We start from the raw sequence: 20097 nt of genomic DNA on the forward strand, positions 1-20097 counted from the left end.
ATCTACCACACACACAGCTATCAGGGGGAAAGTACTTTGTAAACCTTGTGATATATATGTATTATTACTATCCCACAGTCAGTGGCAAAGCTGGCCTATTAATGCAAATAGGATCCTAAGTCTAGTGCTCTTTAAACAATGTTGCTTCACATAAAACTTGAGAGTCTGAGGAAAGGGGAACTAAGGAGATTGCTTCTGGAGGTTTGACCTTGCAGAAAGCACACCAAAGGAAACTATTGTCTCAAAGTTCTCTTCCTGACTACACATTCCTAGCTCTGTGTGCAGAGATATATACTGCCCTGTATTTCCTTTTCTCCCCTTGTAAAACGGCCATTCTAACTTGCCTTCTTCACATCAGACCAGTCTAGCTAAAGTGAAGAGGTGCTCATCACCAGAGGACTGGCCAGCAAGTGACAATTGTTTCCACTATAGCACCTCACAAGTCAGAGGATAGTAGTTCTGCCAACCACAGAATAACCATACCTGGGAACTGAACTAGATCATCTCAACAGTACTTTCCAACCTTAAAGTCTAGAAGCTTTTGACTAACAAAATCATAGATCCTGAAAAGTATTTAAGTATGAGGGCAGATGAGGCCCAGTAGGTGAAATGTTTTAAGGTCTGCCAAAGACAGATACTAGAGAACCCAAGTATTATTTCTGCTGTTAGAATAAAACAACTACATGTCTCAAGTGCCTACTGTCTTGCATCTGCACAATTCATAAATACTTTTCAAAGTATGTGGACATGCATTATCTCAACTGATTCTCATAACTCCCTCTGCTGGGTAGGGCAAGTGGTGTTATTCCCAATTGAGAGGAAAGAAAATGGTCTCAGAAGTGGCAGCTAAGTGGACTCTGAAGGGTAGGAGGCTAATGAAAGAGCCCATATCAGGACCAAGGCTGCCGGTCATTTGGCTCATGTTCTCTGTGTTCTGCCCAACTGGCCTCCTCCAGTGTCAAGGACTCCCAGGTACCTTTACATGAAACTTTCCCAGCATCCCTTTTGCATATTTCCATTCCATGAGGAATCAGGTCATCATCACGTCCTGCAGAGTTGGACATTTTGTTTATTCAAAACTTACACCTTTCAGCAACTCTGAGCTTTGGCAACTTTCTCTTCATTACAGAATCACAAAATGGTAAAGCTCAAAGGAACCTCAGGGATCATTTAGTTCAACTCCTTCATTTTTTCGGAAAAAATAAGCCAAAGGCCAAAAAGAACATACTGGTATTTTATAGAAGCCTAAAAAAAGAATACTGAAATGCCCATGGTCAGTGGTGAAAGCAGGACTTAAATCTAAGTTAGCAGAAAGAGCACTGACTTGGATTCAGAGAACCTGGGAATGTTATTTACATCTGCTATTTACTAGATGTGTGTCCCTGGACAAGGTATTTCATTTTAATTAATAAATAAGTTTTCTGTTTTGTTTTTAAAGCCATACCTTCTATCTTAGTATTGATTTTAAGACAAAAAATCAGGAAGGGTTAGAGGACTGGAATTAAGTAAGTGACTTTCCCAGAGTCACACAGCTAGAAAATATCTGAGGCCAAATTTGAACCCAGGTTCTTCTATAAGAATTTCTGTTGTTTAATCATTTCAGTTGTGCCCAACTCTTTGTGACTCAACTTGGGTTCAAATCTGGCCTCAGATGCTTCCTAGCTATTTGACCCTAGACCAGTCACTTAATCCCAGCTGAGCTCTTGCCATTACAATTGATACTAAGACAGAGGGGAAGAGTTAAAAAAAAAGAAAAAAAAAGGAAGAAAACCAACCTAAGAGTTCATAAAAAGCAGGTTCAAGTTTTGCTTCTGACAAATACCAGTTGCATAGCCCAAGGCAATGCAATGAACCCTCTTGATGCTCTATAAGATTGTCTAAAACTCTATTGCAGAAGTAGTGACTGGCATATGTAGAGGTCTGAAGTCACAGATTCAGAAAAAATGTCTAAATCTACTATAGCAAGCTGCTTCTCCTTCTAAGACATCTATAATTGGAAAATCTATGAGAGAAGATCTCTTAAAAATAACCACCACCACACTTTGAGACTTCAGGAAAACAATCAGTCATACTACAAAACACTTATTAACAGCCTACGCTGGGTCAGGCACTATGCACATCATAACTTTCAAGGAACTATGTTCTTTGTTTACAAATGGCATTTCTATTTTGACCTTAAAAGTTGTCAAGAATAGCAGGGAAAGGTGCCTGAGGGGATAGATCACCAGGTCTAGAGTCAGGAGGACACTTCCTAGCTGTGTGACCCAAGGCAAGTCACTTAACCCCAACTGCTTAGCCCTTGCCTTTTCTGTATTCCTAAGACAGAAGATAAGAGAGGGGAAAAAAAAAGGAATGTCAGGGAAATATATCTGGTCTGGATGAAAAGATCAAGATACAACCAACTTTCAATAAAACCTGGAGCTGGAAGTATTCAGGCAAGGCTGACTTGGGGTAAGAGATCATTTATAATTTGTTTTTAGGCCCATTTCTTTTAAGAGTGAAAAAGGAGGATAGGACCCAATTTAAAGAATTAGAAGAAATGACACATTATGTTTTATAACACATGCATTCAAACTCTTTTGAAGAATTTTATAGTTAGAAGAGATTGAAAGGTCATTTAATTCTGTCCTTCCTTTCATAGAATAGGAAACTGAGCCCCTGAAGGAGGAAGTAATTTGTCCAAGGTAGCACAGCTACCAAGGAACAGAGCCTGTCTCTTGACTCCTGGCTTAGTATTTCTGATTTCTCTGATTTCTCTCTTGCTTTCTGGGCTGGGTTCTATAGAACCCTGGCTTTGTACACAATATGGATTAGGCATGGTTGAGGGCATCTGGTGCTGCATATTTCAAATTCTCTAAAATTTTAAATGGGAAATTATCAGCTTTAGATCTGGAAAAGGCTTTTAGTATCACCTTGTCCAGGCTTCTTATTTTGCAGAGAAGTTAAGTGACTTGTCCAGGGCCACACCAGGAGACAGACCAAAACCTAGAACTAGTATACAAGTCTTGCTTTCACTCTAAACCCTGTGTTTTTTCCACTAACCCCATTTGCTCTCAAAAATACTTGTTATTATCAGTCAGTTTTCAGTATAGGAAGACAGGCTTAATTTCTCTATCTTGTTCCCAAATTCCCAACCTCTGCTTCATTTAGGGCCTGTACCATATATCCAGAACTCAGCAAGACAAGGAGACAGGATAAATATGTATAGATTCTTCCAAAGTAAATCAAGCCCCAAAGGGTCCTGTGGCTAAATAAGTTTAGGAAATACCATGTAGCCTATACACTGGAAAAAGGACAATATTATATCAGTGTACTAAGCCTTAAAACTTAACCAAAGCTGGATTTGAACTCAGAAATTTGCTGAGTTTCCCCTCCACTACTTACTATGTGATTATGGAGCAAGTATTTACCCTCTCTGACCCTCAGTCTCTTCCCCTGTAAAACCAGGATCACAATACCTACAACATGATCCCCCCCACCCCAAGACTGAGATGAATAAAAAGCTTCATAAATTATAAAGCACTAAAGAAATGTGAGCTAATATCATCATGTCACTCAAGCCTCGGAGACCGTCCACAGCTGTCCTCAGTGGCAGATGCAGAGTAAGAAGGCAACATAAAGACACTTAAAGGCTGTTGAGTTGGGGGAGGTAGGGAGAGTGTTTTGGCACTTCCTCCTAAGGACTATATAAATTCTGACCACTTCTGCTTTTCACATTTCTGCTTAATTTTATAGCTTCTAATCTAGCAAGGGGTTCCTAGATCAGAGACCTATGCAGAAACACCTTTCCTGATATATTAAACAATGGCTTTTCTACATGCCACTAACATTTTATTAAGGATTTCCATTCATCTTTTTATTCACCAGCCTTTTCTAGGGTTGGACTCACCATGTGCTCCATGCAGATGCTAATCTCTCCATCACTATAAAAGGCACCATAGAAACCCACAATGTATGGAGAGTTGCATTCATGTAGGACCTGGAGTTCACGGATAATCTGGTTCCGGATTGCTGGTTTGATCTCTAGGTGAATCAACTGCAAAGTGACAAGAGTTCAATTTAATGAATATTTATCAAGCGTACAGAAAGGCAAAATCAATACCCTAGAATCCAAGTAACATGGATGAAACATTTCAATTTTAACACATTTATTTGTCCTATGGGGCTCACTTGCAACATGCCTTATGGAAGACTGACATTTTTCCTGAAGTCAGAATTGTTAAATATAAGTAGGAAGGTTAGAGAAAAGGAAGTAGCAGCATCAGAATGCCCCAGTAATTCTATCACCTCTGCTCCTTCATCAAACAGGAAGTTTCACACCTCTTTCTGGCTAAAAAAGCTAGTAGGTAGGTAGGTGGTTCAGGGGATAGAACCTTGGCTGTGGAGTTGGGAAGAAAAACCTGAATTTAAATCTGGCCTCAAATACTTATTTGCACTGTAGCCTTGGGCAAATCACTTAACCTCTGTTTGCATCAGTTTCCTCAACTCAACTGAAAAATGGATAACAGCACCTACCTTGTTGAGTAGTTGTGAGAAACAAATAAGACAGTCATAAAGTGCTTAACCCAGTCTTTGGCCCACAGTAAGCACTATGTAACTACTAGCTATTATAATTATTAAAACCATCACCTGCAGTCCCAGGGTTGTGCATATAGGTATTGCTTTTTTTTTAAACCCTTACCTTCCATCTTAGAATCAATATCATGTATTGGTTCCAAGGCAGAAGAATGTTAAGGGTAGGCAATTGGGGGGGGGGGGGAGGGTGTCAAGTGACTTGCCCAGTTTCACACAGCTAGGAAATATCTGAGGCCATATTTGAACCCAGGACCTCCCATCTCCAGGCCTGGCTCTCAATCCCACTGAGCCACCCAGCTGACCCCATAGGTACTGCTTTTGCTGATTATATGAATTCTTGATCTTGGGATTCTGTGATCTTGGACAGTATTAAAAGAATCAGTGTCTAGGAGTAGGTAGGTAATGATCCTTCAGGATTTTATGCTGATCAGACACCATGTGTACTACTGTATTCAGTTGTGTGCCCCTTATTTTAGGAAAGACCACATGAGGGCAACCAGAATAGCAAAGTCCTGAAATCAGGCCATATGAAGACTGCTAAAGGAACTAGGGATGTTTAATTTGTAGAAGCTGTTTTTATATATTTGAAGGCTACCATGTGGAAGAAGGGATTAGATTAAGGGCAAAAGCAGATGTTATAAAATATTAAATTTAAGTTTGATTTAAAGTAAAATTAGCAACTGGAATTATTGTCAAGTAGAATGGGTTGATTTGGGAGAGAGTAGTTTCTTTTAGATCTTCAAACAGAGGCTGGATGACTACTATGCCAAGCATGCTGTAGAGGGGATGCTTATTCAGTATATGCTGACTAGATGGCCTTTGAGGTCCCTTCCAACTCTGAGATTCTGGGACCTTGTGTGCTTTCTCTTGGACCTTAAATTCAGACAAAGCTTTGGGAAGAATATTAATAAACTAGGATAAAAAAAGAAAAATTGGGGAGGGGGAGGTGATAGGAGGTATAGGGAAGAAACCTGGATGCTAAAGTACTTATGAGCCACGTCATTTCAGTTGAAGGAAATGAGGATGCTTACCCAGAAATACCTTAGGGGATATAACTTTTTTTTTTTAAACCCTTACCTTCCATCTTGGAGTTAATGCTGTGTATTGGCTCCAAGGCAGAAGAGTAGTAAGGGCTAGGCAATGGGGGTCAAGTGACTTGCCCAGGATCACACAGCTGGGAAGTGTCCAAGGTCAGATTTGAACCCAGGACCTCTCTTCTCTAGGCCTGACTCTCAATCCATTGAGCCACCCAGCTGCCCCCCAGGGGATATAACCAGGTTAACATAAAAAAAATTAGGCTTATTCTACTTGGCAGAACCAGGATCAGGCAGTAGAAACTGATCATTCTTTGGAGGTGTAGAAGAATTCTACTTTAGGTGGAGATAGGATCAGACAACCTCTGATGCCTCTTGTAGTTTTTAGTTGTTAAAGGTCTAATATTTGCCTGAGTGGACCTACATTATTCACTTGATTCTTCCAGACCTCAGGCTCTTTTATCTGACTCTTTATGTCTGCCTGATCCATAATTTATTACCATATCCTACCTGTCCCCTCACTTCAACTCAATAGTCTGGTCCCACTGATACCTATGTCCAGTATAACAGAGAAGGTACATGCTAAACCAAGAATTCCAAATCTGTGGTCTGCAGAATTTTGTCAAGGATCCCTAAATAGGATAACAAACCTTTAGGAGTCTGAATACAAATTTCTATTTTTTTTTTAAGAATATTTTTCCATGGTTACATGATTTATGATCCTCTCCCCACCCTGCTCTCTTCTCCCTCCTCCCAAAGCCAACAAGCAGTTCCACTGGGTTATATATATATATATATATATATCATTATTCAAAATATATTTCTGTTATTCATATTTGCAGTAGAGTGATCCTTTAACATCAAAAGCCTAATCACATCCCTATCGTACTATGTGATTAATCTAATGCATTTCTAGTTCCAGTTTTTTCTTTGGATGTGGATAGCCTTCTTTCTCCCAAATTTCCCTGGATTGTCCTGGGTCATTCCACTGAATAAGAGTTTCACACTCATATATGCTACTGCTTTTCAAATGTATGTATATAATATAAAGTGTCATTGAACTTACAGGTGATTTATCATTATGTATTTCCTTAATTAACAGATACATAGCACAACTACCATTCTTTGCAAATAAAAGGTGGTGCCCATTTCCAAAAAGGTGGGAAGCCATTGCAAGATGCCTTAGAGATCATAGGCTCACAGATGTAGAACTGGAAGGGAAGTTTGGTGGCTATCTAATTCAATACTCTTTTTTTTTTTTAACAGAAAAGTAAAGTGGAAGGGGCAGCTGTGTAGCTCAGTGGATTGAGAGCCAGACCTAGAGATGGAAGGTCCTGGGTTCAAATCTGATCTCAGACACTTCGTAGCTGTGTGACTCTGGGCAAGTCACTTAAGCCCCATTGCCGAGCCCTTACCACTCTTCTGCCTTGGAGCCAATACACAGTACTGATTCTAAAACAGAAGGTAAGGGTTTTTTTTTTTGAAATTTATTTATTTAATTTAGAATATTTTTCCATGGTTACATGAATTGTATTCTTTCCCTCTCCCCTTCTGTAGCCCACAAGCAATTTAACTGGGTTTTACATGCATCAATGATCAAGACCCATTTCCATATTATTAATATCTGCAATAGAGTGATCGTTTAGAATCTACATTCCCCAGCCATATTCCCGTCAAACTATGTGATCAAGGAAATGTTTTTCTTCTGTGTTTCTGCTCCCACAGTTCTTTCTCTGGATGTGGATAGCATTATTTCTCATAAGTTCCTCAGAATTTTCCTGGGTTATTGAATTGCTCCTAGTAGCAAGTCCATTACATTCGATTGTGACAGCCTGCGTCTCTGTGTACAAGGTTCTCCTGGTTCTACTCCTTTCACTCTGCACCAATTCCTGGAGGTCATTCCAGTTCACATGGAATTCCTCCAGTTCATTATTTCTTTGAGCACAATAGTATTCCATCACCAACAGATACCACAATTTGTCCAGTCATTCCCCAATCGAAGGGCATCCCCTCATTTTCCAATTTTTTGCTACCACAAAGAGCACAGCTATGAGTATTTGGTACAAGTCTTTTCCCCTATTATCTCCCCTATTATCAAACCCAGCAGTGGTATGGCTGGATCAAAGGGCAGGCAGTCTTTTAAAGCCCTTTGGGCATAATCCCAAATTGTGGAAGGTAAGGGATTAAAAAAGGAAAGAAAAAAAAGAAAAGTAAAGTGGAAGCCAGAGAGGGAAAATGATTTAACTAGTCACAATCAGTGAATGAATCAAGAGCAAGGTAAGAATGCAAGTTATCTAGATAGGGGTAGTATTTTAAGCATTTGCTTCCTTGATGTCTTAAAAAACTCCAAACACCAGTCATTTCCTAATATGCCTCATCCACACCCCACTGAACCCTTTCTTTGTAACAAAGGAAAACTGTTGAGCAAAATGAACCTGACAATGTAACTTTTACAGGGTAGGCGATGTTCTGTACTCAAAAGTCCTCCAACTCTGTTTGCCATCTTTTCTTGGAGACCTGTTGTTACACTTCATCAGAATTTGGCAGCCATTTCATTTTACTTTTTTTTTAAAACCTTTACCTTCCATCTTAGAACCAATACTGTGTACTGGCTCCAAGGCAGAAGACTGGTAAGGGCTAGGCAATGGGGGTTAAGTGACTTGTCCAGGGTCACATAGCTAGGAAGTATCTGAAGTCACATTTAAACCAAGAATCTCTCATTTCTAGGCCTGACTCTCTATCCATTGAGTCACCTAGCTGCCCCCATTTCATTTTCTTTTAACGAACATTACTGTATTTACTGCCTATTGTTTTTTTTTAAACCCTTACTTTCTGTCTTGGAGTCATTATTGTGTATTGGCTCCAAGGCAGAAGAGTGGTAAGGGCTAGGCAATGGGGGTTAAGTGACTTGCCCAGGATCACATAGCTAGGAAGTATCTGAGGCCAGATTTGAACCTAGGACATCTTGCCCCTAGGGCCTGGCTGTCAATCCACTGAGCTACCCAGCTGCCCCCAAAAGATTACTTTATGTTATAGAAAAAGAATAATGTGGAAATAGGTATCAAGTATTAATATATGTATAACCCAAAGTAATTGCTTGTCAGCTCCAGGAAGGGAGAGAACATAAATCACGTAACCATGCAAAAATATTTTAAAATAAATAAGTTTTAAAATGTCTGCCTCAGTTTCTCCCATCTGAAAAATGGAGTATATAATAGTACCTAGCTCCCAGGGTGTGTGTGTGAGGATAAGATAAAATGAGTAAATATTTGCTGTTTTGTACATCTTAAAGTGCTGCAAAAATGCTAGTTATTATTATTACAATTAATTGGGAAAAACAACAGGTTTATCTAAGTATATGCAAAATAAATACAAAGTAATTAGGGAAGGTACTAACAAACTTGGCAGAGGGGATCCAAAAAGGTTTCATGCTTGAATCTTGAAGTGAAATGCTCTTTGATATGGAGGTGAGGAGGGAAGTATGTTCCAGGAATAGGGCATAGACAGTTTGGATGTAGGAGAGGAGATAATATATAATAAGGCTGGAAAGATGGGTTGTGACCACACTATGAAGGGCTTTAAAAGTCAAAACAGAGATATTTATATTTTTTCCTAGGGGCTGGGGGTTGAGTAAGCAATATAGTTCACATGTTCTCTCTTTACTCTCTCCATAGAACCTAGGTCCAATATGAGACACCCTGTGCATCCTCAACAAATGACAACTACAGGATAGTCTAGGACAAAAAAGGTAATATACTGCAATGGAAAACTCTAGTTTGGTTCTGCCAATTCATTATGTGACCAAGGAAAAGTTGCTTAATCTCTTCTTCCTTGAGCTGGTCTCAAAAATATCTTTCAAATAAAAATATCTTCAGCCCAATTTTAAAATATTTCATTCTCTGAGCTGTGTATAATATAAAATGCTCACATACAAAATATCCAACACACAAAGGACTGTACCCAAAGGAGGTAAATGACTTATCCAAGGATAAAACAGACAATATACTGCAAAAGGAAACAAGTCTGATGATTTGTTTTCTCATCCTGATTCTAATTCACTGTGTAATCAGAAAAAAATCTAAACTCAAAGATGTAATAACAAAGAGACCAGACTCAAGTCAAGAAGTCATTTAAAGAGGAGGCTACTTCATGACAGGGGTGCATACAGTAATAATATTCATTATCTCTTATGGTTATAGTTTCTATGCCATTACCTTAGAGTGCTTAACCTGAAGTCCAAACTTTATTTAAAATTTTTTGATAAATGTATTCCTATATATTTTAAACACTTAAATGCATGATTCTGAGAGGGGATCTACAGGTTTGCCAGACTGCTGAAAGGGTCCATGGCACAAAAACAGGAGAAGACTGTAGTTTTATGCCACACCCAAGAACAGATGGCCTGCTTCTGCACCAAGAGCAAGGAGGATACCATGTTGAAAATGGATGAAGCTGTGATGCAGATGAAAGATCTGTGACTAAGAAGATACTTGTGATCTTCTGAGGGAATGAAGAAATTGAGATGAAAGAAAACCCAAGAAGTTTCCTTTAGCAACCCTCACCTTCATGCATTTCATGTGGAATCCAGGTCTACTTACTATAGAAAAGACAAGATTATCTTCCCTTTAATTCCTTTTCAGTCCAAACATGGCCACTCTGAAGTTAACCAACTGAACCTGAGTTTAACACAACACAAGGAAACAGGATACACAACCCAATGGTGTTAAAGACACTACATATGCTGTCCCAGAAGGCACTGCAGGACAGCAGGAAGACTGCAATCTGGAGAGCCTGTGGCCAAGTAGAGGCTTGGCCTTTAACTGTTTTTGTGTGAATGTGAACAAGTCACTTATCCCTGGGCTTCATTTTTCCCCCTTTATAATGTGGGCTGGGGAGAGGGAGGTTTGAGGAGAAGAGTGTAAACCTCAAATTTCCTTAGACTTATAAATGTTGGAAATTTCACCATTGGGATATTTCATACTTGGAAAATTTCTTACTGATAGTCTATTGGAATGGGAACCCCATTGGCATGGGAGGTTCCTTCTCTTCCCTTCTTAAGATTACTTTAGGACAGAAACCCTTTGCTGAACAGCAAAGCTGAAAGCAGGCATAGAATTAGGCTTCAAAATTCAAGAATAGCAGCTGAAAGGAAAAAGGGTCCTGTTAAGTGAGAGATCAAAATGTAGGACCCCCTCTAGGGTCTTCCTTCCAGTTTTAAATGGCTGAAGTAAATTACACCTACCATAGCAAGAAGATTCAATGCTCTAATATAATTGAAGATAATCACTGTTTTGAAGTTTTATCTTTCCTGAGCTTTTCACCAATAACCTAAAACTAGTCTTTTTCATCAATGTGGAGAGCCCTTTTAGATCCTAGGATGTCAAAGAGACAAACTTCCTATCTTTAACCCCTTAGCTTTTCCCTCCTTAATCATATCCTAACCATTTTCTTCCCTGTTCTGTAGTCTAAAGCAAGTCAAAGGCCTGAAATGTTCTTTCTGGTTTTGACAAGACTGCCTGCAGTAAAAGAACAAAAATAGAATGCATGCAGCCAAAAGTACTGGGCTACTTCAGGAGAGGGAACAGTACCTCAGGAGAAAAGGATAAATATCTGCAGAGCTAAAGAGCAAAAGAAACCATGTTATTTTCAGTATGGGCTCTAAGACTCTTAAAAAGCAAATGCTTGGATCTGTAAAAATCCACTTGAGCAGAGAATAGTCAGATTTCAAATAAAGCAATTTGATACTTACAGAGCAACAATTTTAAGAGGTAGATTTCTCTGATCGAAAAATGTACAAAGTTCTGGCAACCTTCATGACATACACATCTTGGAAAAAAGTCAATTAGAACTGATGTGATTAGAAGTCACTCTAAAAAGTTTGTTTCCTCCAAAATTCCCATTAGGAAAGTGCTTTAAACATGAGATATTATTCATAAGAAGTCCTGAATAGGTTATATTACAGAGTAGGAGGAAAAAGAATCAGACAATGTTAAGCAAGGTTCTGAGATGACAAATATTTCATCATCAAAGTTCAATAGCCCTAGAAAAGAGGCTTGGTGTTTCTGAGTTCCATTAACCCAATAAATCTACCTCAGAGAAAAAAGCCCCAAATCCCAGGTTTACAGATCTTATGCAATCCTCTGTTATGAGATGAATGTTAAGTCCAAACTTTAAATAGCTTTTGAAAAAAGGATTTGAACCCATATGGAAAAAAATGTTTATAGCAGTTCTTTTTGTGGTGGTAAAAGACTTGGAAACAGAGGAACTGTCCAGCAATTTGGGAATGATTGAACAAATTATGGTATAGGAATGTGATAAAGCACTATTGTGCTATAAGAAATGATGAAGGGGATGGTTTCAGAGAAATCTTCAAAGATATATATGAACTGATGAAGAGTGAGGTGAGCAGAAACAGGAGAACAATTCATATAATAACATTATATAGTAACAATAAGTAAACTTTTTAAGACTTGAGACTCTAATAAACACAGTAACCAACCACATTCCAGAGGATTCAACTTAAAAAAAAAAACACTGCTCATCTCCTAATAGGTGACACAGAGTGTAGACTGGAACTTTTTTTTTTTTGGCACATGTTTAATGAAAATGTTTTACTTGACTATGTTTATAATAGGGCTTTTGTTTTTCTTGGTCTCCCAATACAAAGGAAGGAGGTAAGAGAAGAGAAGATAGATCTTTAAAAATAAAATTTAATGTTAGACATTTAATGTTATTTGGTTTTATAAAATTTGGAAGGAAAAGAGAATAATATATAGATTGTCTCTCATTACAATAAAAGATTTTGGGGGCAATTAGGTGGTTCAGTGGACTGAGAGCCAGGTCCAGAGACAGGAGGTCCTAGGTTCAAATCTGGCCTCAGATACTTCCTAGCTGTGTGACCCTGGGCAAGGCACTTAACCCCCACTGCCTAGCCTTTACCACTTTTATGCCTTAGAACCAATACATAGTATTGATTCTAAGGTGGAAGGTAAGGACTTAAAATAAATGAATAAATAAATAAAACAAATTAAGAAGTTTATTGTTAATAATAAAAAACAAAATCTAACTTTTAAAAAATGGATTTGACCAGATTCTCTTTCTCCCTCGCTGGAGAACAGCATACTTCCTAGTCTTCTTATACATACTTTAATGGAATAGAGGGTCTTCTTGGGAACAGTCACTCCTTCTATCATTATGGAAATAAACCCCACTTCATCCTCAGCAAAGTTGTCCATATCTTGTCATAAGTCATCCAAAAAAGAATGTACCCATTCACTGAAGGTTTTTCCAACGTTCCCTGATATCTCAGTGTCAGATACAAAGGGAAGGTAGGAGTAACATCTTATATGTCCATAGTGTTTTATGTTTTACAACATGCTTTCCTTGGAACAAACTCATGATATAGATAGTACAAGTATGAGTATCCTCATTTGACAGATGAGAAAACTAAGGCCCAAAGAAAGGAGACCAAAAGGTTACAAACCTAGTGAATAATGAAATCAAGATGTGGAAGGTAACACAAATAATTCTGTACTGCCATCTTCTAATTGTCATTAACAAGAAGGTGTTCCTTTCTAACAATGAAACCAGATGTGCTGCCTGGCACCAAAGGAAAAAATAAAATCTCTAACATCAGTAAATCACACTATTATCAACTGTATTTATGCAACATAGGGAGCTCTGGGCACTAAGAGAATTTTTTTTTTTACTTACCTTCTGTCTTGGAATCAATACTATGTATTGGTTCCAAGGCAGAAGAGTGGTAAGGGCTAGACAATGGGGGTCAAGTGATTTGCCCAGGGTCACACAGCTGGGAAGTATCTGAGGCCAGATTTGAACCTAGGCTTGGCTCTCAATCCACTGAGCTACCCAGCTGCCCCTGCACTAAGAGAATGTTAATGGCACCCACAAGCCAGCAATAGCCCACAATCTACTTACCTTTCGGGCCATGATGAGGCCTGAGGGCCTATGTTGCACTTTGGTGACCACCCCACCATTGCCAGCTCCCAGTTCAGAGATTCTTTCAAAGTCATCATCCTTCAGTTCCCCCACCTTTGCCTTTTGGGTAAGGAAAGCTTCCAGTCGCTTCTTTTGCTGCTCATCAAGTTCTAGTTCCTCTAATTTTTTCTGCAGGTCTGCCAAGTTTGCCCTGTGCATGCACAGAAGCCAGACACACACACACACACACACACACACACACACACACACACAAGCACAGAAGCCAGACAGACAGACAGACAGACAGACACATACACACACACACACACAGAAAGAAAAACAAACAAACAAAAAAAATGGAAGAAAAGACTGGTCACTCAACTTGTCTAAAGGCGCCACCAGGGACTATAAAAAGCCTTGGGATTCCAAGGGCTTACCACTACTACTAATAATAATAGATGACATTTCTATAGTAGTTTAAGGTTTGAGAAACATTTTAAATATTTGATTTCATTTGACCTTTAGAACAGCCCCACAAAATAAGTAGTACAAATTTGATTATTCCAATTTGACAGATGAAACAGATGCTCACTTGCAGTTAAGAAATTTGCCAATATGAAACTACTACTAATATATGGTGGATCATGTTTTTTAATCCAGGTCTTCTGACTTCATCTAGTGTTATTTCTAATATGTTACAATTCCCTCTCTAGCTTAAAATTTGGAAAGACTATAAAGATATAATAAAAGAGAAGGCCAAGATCAGGAAAGAAAACTGCAGAAAGAGGCCTTCTTAATGTTTCCAATAACAAGGTAAGAATGTCATTCACATTAAGCACTATAGGCAAATGTATCTCTGCCTTAGAATAGTAACAACAGAACTCAAATAACTCATGATATCCCTGCATGCTCTATTTTGACCTTGGTAGGGTCTAAGAGACTGGGTTTAAAAAAAGGCCAGGTGTCTGAAAGTGGACCTAAAAAGACTAGCTTCATTTGTTCACACAGGCCAAACCATAAACCTGCTTGATTCACTCAGCTCCAACAACTTTTGAACTAGAAAGGCTTGACTGTTGACTGCCTGGGAGGTAGTCCAGCTTGGTGACTTTCCCTGGAGCTGCAAAATCATCAGGAAGAGTCTGAAGAGGCCGTCCCTGCCCATATTCTATAATTATCTGTCACTCACTGTTCAAATATCCTCCTTTGTTTTTTCCCCTTTCAAAGTCTTTCTTCATTTTTTCATCTTCCTTCACAAAGTACTATTTCATCTTTTACAGTTCTTATTCATGAGTCTCTTCCTTACCCAATCCATGTTTCTTCTCATTTCTTTCTGAAAGAACTGTTTTCCTTTAATTCCTCTCACCTCTCTAAGTCCTGCACCATTCCCTTGTCCCCTTTGCAAACTGACTTAGAGGAAAGATTCCTTGATTTGGACTCAGAAGGCCTGGGTTCAAAGCCAAGATCTACTTGGGATGTGACCTTGGGTCTTAGTATTTAAAACAAAAAACAAACCAAAAAAACTTTCCTGAGCCTCAGGACCATTTATAAAAATGAAAAAGGGGAGGAAGGGGTTTAGATTAGATGACAGAGAGGAAAGAGAACTGGTTTTTAAGTCTTTCCAAAGACCTGGGTTCACATTCTAACTTTGTCACCAACTGCATGACCTTGAGAGAGTCACTGATCTCTCTGGGCCTTGGTTTCCTAATCTGCAAAATGAGGGGGGCCTGGATCTGATGACCTGAAATCTGTCCTTCAGCTCTATACCAACCATCCCTTTCCCTTCCTCCCTAAGTTCTCCAATACATTTATCCTTTCCTTCTCCCCCAGACCCGCTTCAGAACTCCCATATACCCCCTTTTTTTTTCTCCTCGAGTCACTATCCTCAGTACCCCATAAGCGCTTACAATGCTTGTTGATTTTGCTTGTGGACCTGAATCCCTACTCCCTTTAGGGTCATTTAATACACATTCTCTCTCCCAGCTCCCCTCCTTCCCAGGATCGCCCCTCTATCCCTTTCCAAGTGTGGGATGCACGTCGAGGGAAAGCCCTGAAGTCGAAGTCAGTCTGGAGCTGGATTAGCTCCAGGAGGCAGACCCGGCTCTCGAGGGGGCCCAGACTCTTCACCTGGAAGGCGAAGGGGTGGGCGGGCGGACCTCCCCGACCGCCCCTCCCCTCGCGCCCCCACCCCCACCCCCACCCCCGCAGCGGCGGTCCCTCCTCAAGGCCCCGCCCGACCCGGGCACTCACTCGGACGCGCCCTCGCTGGTCGGGGACGGGCCCTCGGCGTTGGTGGGGGTGATGTTGAGCGCCGGCAGCACCGGCTTCCTCTTGGCCAGCATCAGGGCTTCCCGGGGAGCGGGTTTGGGGGAATGGGGGTGGGGCGGGGGCAGGGGTGGGCGCGGCTGCAGCGCCTCTAGCTGAGGCCCATAGGAGTGGAGGCACCCCCGGCTCCGGCCTGGCTCTGGTCCGACTCCGGCTCTGGCCCCGGCCCCGGCCTCGCAGGGACGTTTGGCCTAGGCAAGCCCGGGGCTGGGGTAGCGGCCTTCGGGACTGCGTGGGGAGGGCGGCCTCCGGCGGGAGCTGAAGCCGCAGAGGCTGAAGAGGCCAGACCCGCACGGGAAAATGGGATCGGGGGGCCAGGACCAGCTGGATCCGCCTCCACCTCCGCCGCCACTCGAAGCCGCTGGGGCCAGGGCCGGGGCCGGGGCCGAGGCCGGGGCCGAGCTAGGCTGACGCTGCAGCTGAAGGGGAGGGAGGCGGAGGTGGGGGGGTGGTGGTGGTGGAGGGGAAGAGCTCTCCCCAGAGTCTCGCGAGAACTGTGCTGGCGATCTCCGAGATCTCCTCCCTCTCCACCGCCCCCCCCCCCCCCCCTCGCCCGTTTGCCTCAGCCTCCGTGCGCTTACCTGCGAAGGCAGTTGAGAGTTCTCGCCGTTGTTCGCGTGCAGCTATTAAGAGCAACTATTAGGCTCGGGGAGCTTGTGGAGAGACAGGAGGGAATGAATAAAGGAAGCCTAGGAGAGAGTCAAGGTGGGCAGGGTGCTAGGACCAAGCCCGCGTCCAGTACTTTATTGAGCGACTTAGGTCAGGTGAGAGTGAACCCAGAAGGACTGAGAGTCAAGTTCCCCTGAGGGAGACAAGACGAATGGGGAAGGCGCCCTGGTTTCTTGGTCTCTAAGGGAATTCCGTCGTAGAAAGTTGGAAAACTCAAAGACCTCTTCTCTCCTTTGGCCATTTCATCCCCCAATATTTATCCTGGCAAGCACATAAGACATTCTTCATGGAGAAGAACTGGAACCTAGTTAGCCATTTTGCTAGATCTCCTGAATCCCAAGTCCAGCATCCTTTCCATCCCTGGGATTTGGACCTGAGATGTCTTAAATCATAGGCAAGGAATTGTGGCATAGGAGTGAATTCATATAGGATTAAGCCTACTTGACTAGACAACGGGGGCTGTGGAGTAGCACCAAACTGATCAACCAAAAAACATGTTGTCCACTTTATGCCAGGTACTGTGCTAGGTTCTCAGGGTACAAATCCCCAAAATAGTAATTCTTACTCTTAGAAGCTTATATTCTTTGGGAAACCAAGTATATGCATATATTCATAGAGAGAGAGGCAGAACAAATATAAATTTTTTTCTTTTTTTTATCTTTTTTTAAAAATATATTTTATTTGATCATTTCCAAGCATTATTCATTAAAGACATAGATCATTTTCTTTTCCTCCCCCCCCCACCCCCCATAGCCAACTCGTAAATCCACTGGGCATTACATGTTTTCTTGATTTGAACCCATTGCTTTGTTGATAATAACAAATATAAATTTAATGCAAAATGGTTTGGGAGGGAAGGTACTAAACAGCTGTGATGAGAAAAGACATCCTGTAGAAGATGGTCCTTGGGCATTGTCTCCAAGGAAGAGAGGGGTTTTATGAGGTAGAATTGAGGGGGGAGTGCATTCCATGAATGGGATAACAGCCACTACAAAGATACAGAAGAGGAAGTTCCCCCCAAGAACAGATAGAAGGCTAATTTAACTGGACTTCAGAAGAACAGTGTATAAGGAAGCTGGAAAGACAGATTGGGGCCATGACCCTAGAAGCAATAAGGAACCACAGGATTTTGCGGAGTAGAGGAGGGACATAGACCAGGGCTTAAGGAAAATCTCTTAGGCAACTGTGTAGAGGAGTGATGGAATAAGATCAGGTAAGATCCCATTGTGAGATGTAATGGGGTCTTAGCTATGTGAGTATCAAGAAAAGAGAAACAAGAGATGTAGAGGCAAAACTTCCTTTGCAACTGATTGTATACATGATGCTAGAGCAAATAAGGAGGTGAGGATAACACTGAGGCTATGAATCTGGAAGACTGAAAGGATGATGGTTCCTTCTTTAAAAATAGGAGTTTTAAAGAAGGGTAGATTTGAGAGGAAAGATAGTGAATCTTGTTTGGGACATGTAAAGTTTGAGATGCCTTGGGGACTTTCTGTTTGAAATGTTCAATAAGCAATTGGTGAAATAGGACTGAAACTCAAGGATTAGACTATATAAGTGAATTAAATTCATGGGAACAAATGAAATTACCAAGAGAGAAGAAAGTCCAAGGCAGAACCTTGGGAAACAGTTGGTAAACCAGAAAAGGAAACTAGGAGCATTCAGCCAAATTGGAGAACCAGGAGAAAATAGAGTCATGAAAATTTAGAGAAGAAAGTATCCAGAAAGAGAAAGTACAGGCATCCTTTCCACAGTGCTAGGTTTAGGTGCATAGCACCCTCTTGATCTGGTAAAATTTTTTGTCTCTCTGTATTAGAGAAATCTGAAAATTTTATTTTTCTTATGAAGTGTTTATAATACCTTATTATAAAATTTCAGTTAAGTATTTGGTCACAGGTAATATAATTTATAAGTTTTTTCTACGTTGTCTGCTTGTCATCATGTATAGTTTGTGGCTTCTACAAAACTCTCCCCAGATCCCTTCGTATGCTGACCCCACAATATATCAAAACTGCAATGGGGAAAGTCTTTTTTTAAAAATCTAATTTATTTTTTAGAATAGTTTTCCATGTTTACATGATTCATTTTCTTTCCCTCCACTCTTCCCTCCCTGCTCCCAGAGCTGACAAGCAATTAATGGGGAAAGTCTTGGTGTGCAAGGGATACCTATAAAATAGAGTAGAGGAGTCAAAAGGTTGAGAACTGAAGAAAAAATAACAAATATATCAATTAAGAGATCACTGGTAATTTTAGAGGGGACAGTTTAAGTCAGAAACCAGATTGCAAGTGGTCATGAACTGTTTATAGATTTCCTAGGCGTTTGGCTGATATTAAGATAAAAACTTAGGGACAGTTAGGTGGCTTGGTGGATAGAGAGCCAGAACTGGAGATGTAAGGTCCTGGATTCAAATCTAGCCTAAGACAGTTTCTAGCTGTGTGATCTTGGGCAAGTCACGTAAGCACAGTTACCTACCTCTTACTGCTGTTCTGCCTTGGAATTGACATTATTGTTGATTCTATGACAGAAGGTATTTTATTTTTATTTTTTTTTCATAATTCTTGTTGTCTCCTCCTCTTGCCTCCCCCTTTCCAGAACTGACAAGCAATTCCACTGGGTTATATGTGTGTGTGTGTGTGTGTGTGTGTGTGTGTGTGTGTGTGTGTGTTATTACTCAAAACCCATTTCCATATTATTCATTTTGTAATAAAGTTATTTTAAAACCCATACCCCAAATCATATACTCATATAAGCAAGTGATAAATCATGTGTTTTCTTCTGGATTTCTACACCCAGAGTTCTTTCTCTAGATGTGGATAGCATTCTTTCTCAAATATCCCTCCAAGTTGTCCTGGATCATTGCATTGCTTTTAGTAGCAAAGTCAATTATATTTGATCGTCCCCAGTGTTTCAGTTACTGTGTAAAATGTACTCCTGTTTCTGCTCATTTCATTCCTCATCAGTTCATGTAGGTCTTTCCAGTTCTTATAGAAATCAAGCAGTTCATCATTCAGAAGGTAAGAGTTTAAAAAAAAAAGATTTTTAAATTTAGGGCTGGAAGGCATCTAGAAGTCAAGTCTAATCATTTTACATATGAGCAAACTAAAGTATAAGTTAAATGACTTGTCTCCGGTCACATAGCTAGGAATTGTCTGAAGTAGAATTTGAACCTAGGTCATCCTGCCTCCAAGTCCAGTGCTCTATCCATTAAGGATCTTATATAGATTATAGATTTATAGGGGATTTTAAATTTGTCTTCTCGAGGTACAAAAGCTCCCTCCACCTCTTTTCCTATGTTTATCATTTGAGAATGAGAACCTACAACCCTTCCCTATTATTTATCTTTTCATTTATTGCTGATTAGAAAAAAATGTCTTCCTTAGTGTATCTGTTCCCTGTCTCCAGAAAGTGGGATGTGTCCTCACTTTCTTACCCTAGGAAATGAAATTCTTAATTGCTTTGAGATTATATTTAATCCAAGGTTATAACATTTATCTGTTTCAGGCATAATAGGGTATTAGTAACTTATGTGTACATTGTACTTTTCTCTATAGAATTAAT

The 20097-nt window shown here is 40.4% G+C and overlaps 1 protein-coding gene across 1 annotated transcript in view; it reads right to left on the reverse strand.

The window, feature by feature from the left end:
- The window catches only part of MAP2K2 (mitogen-activated protein kinase kinase 2), a 35419-nt gene extending 19068 nt beyond the window's left edge, over window positions 1-16351 (reverse strand). Inside the window, exons 1-3 of the mRNA XM_001365435.3 lie at window positions 15795-16351; window positions 13548-13758; window positions 3890-4036 (exon numbers count right to left, since the gene is read on the reverse strand). Coding sequence (XP_001365472.1) covers window positions 3890-4036; window positions 13548-13758; window positions 15795-15886 — 450 coding nt within the window. The 5' untranslated portion in view covers window positions 15887-16351. The remainder of the gene's footprint in view (window positions 1-3889; window positions 4037-13547; window positions 13759-15794) is intronic.
- Between the last annotated feature and the right edge of the window lie 3746 nt (window positions 16352-20097).

This window comes from Monodelphis domestica, chromosome 3 (assembly GCF_027887165.1).
Source record: "Monodelphis domestica isolate mMonDom1 chromosome 3, mMonDom1.pri, whole genome shotgun sequence".
NCBI lineage: Eukaryota > Metazoa > Chordata > Mammalia > Didelphimorphia > Didelphidae > Monodelphis > Monodelphis domestica.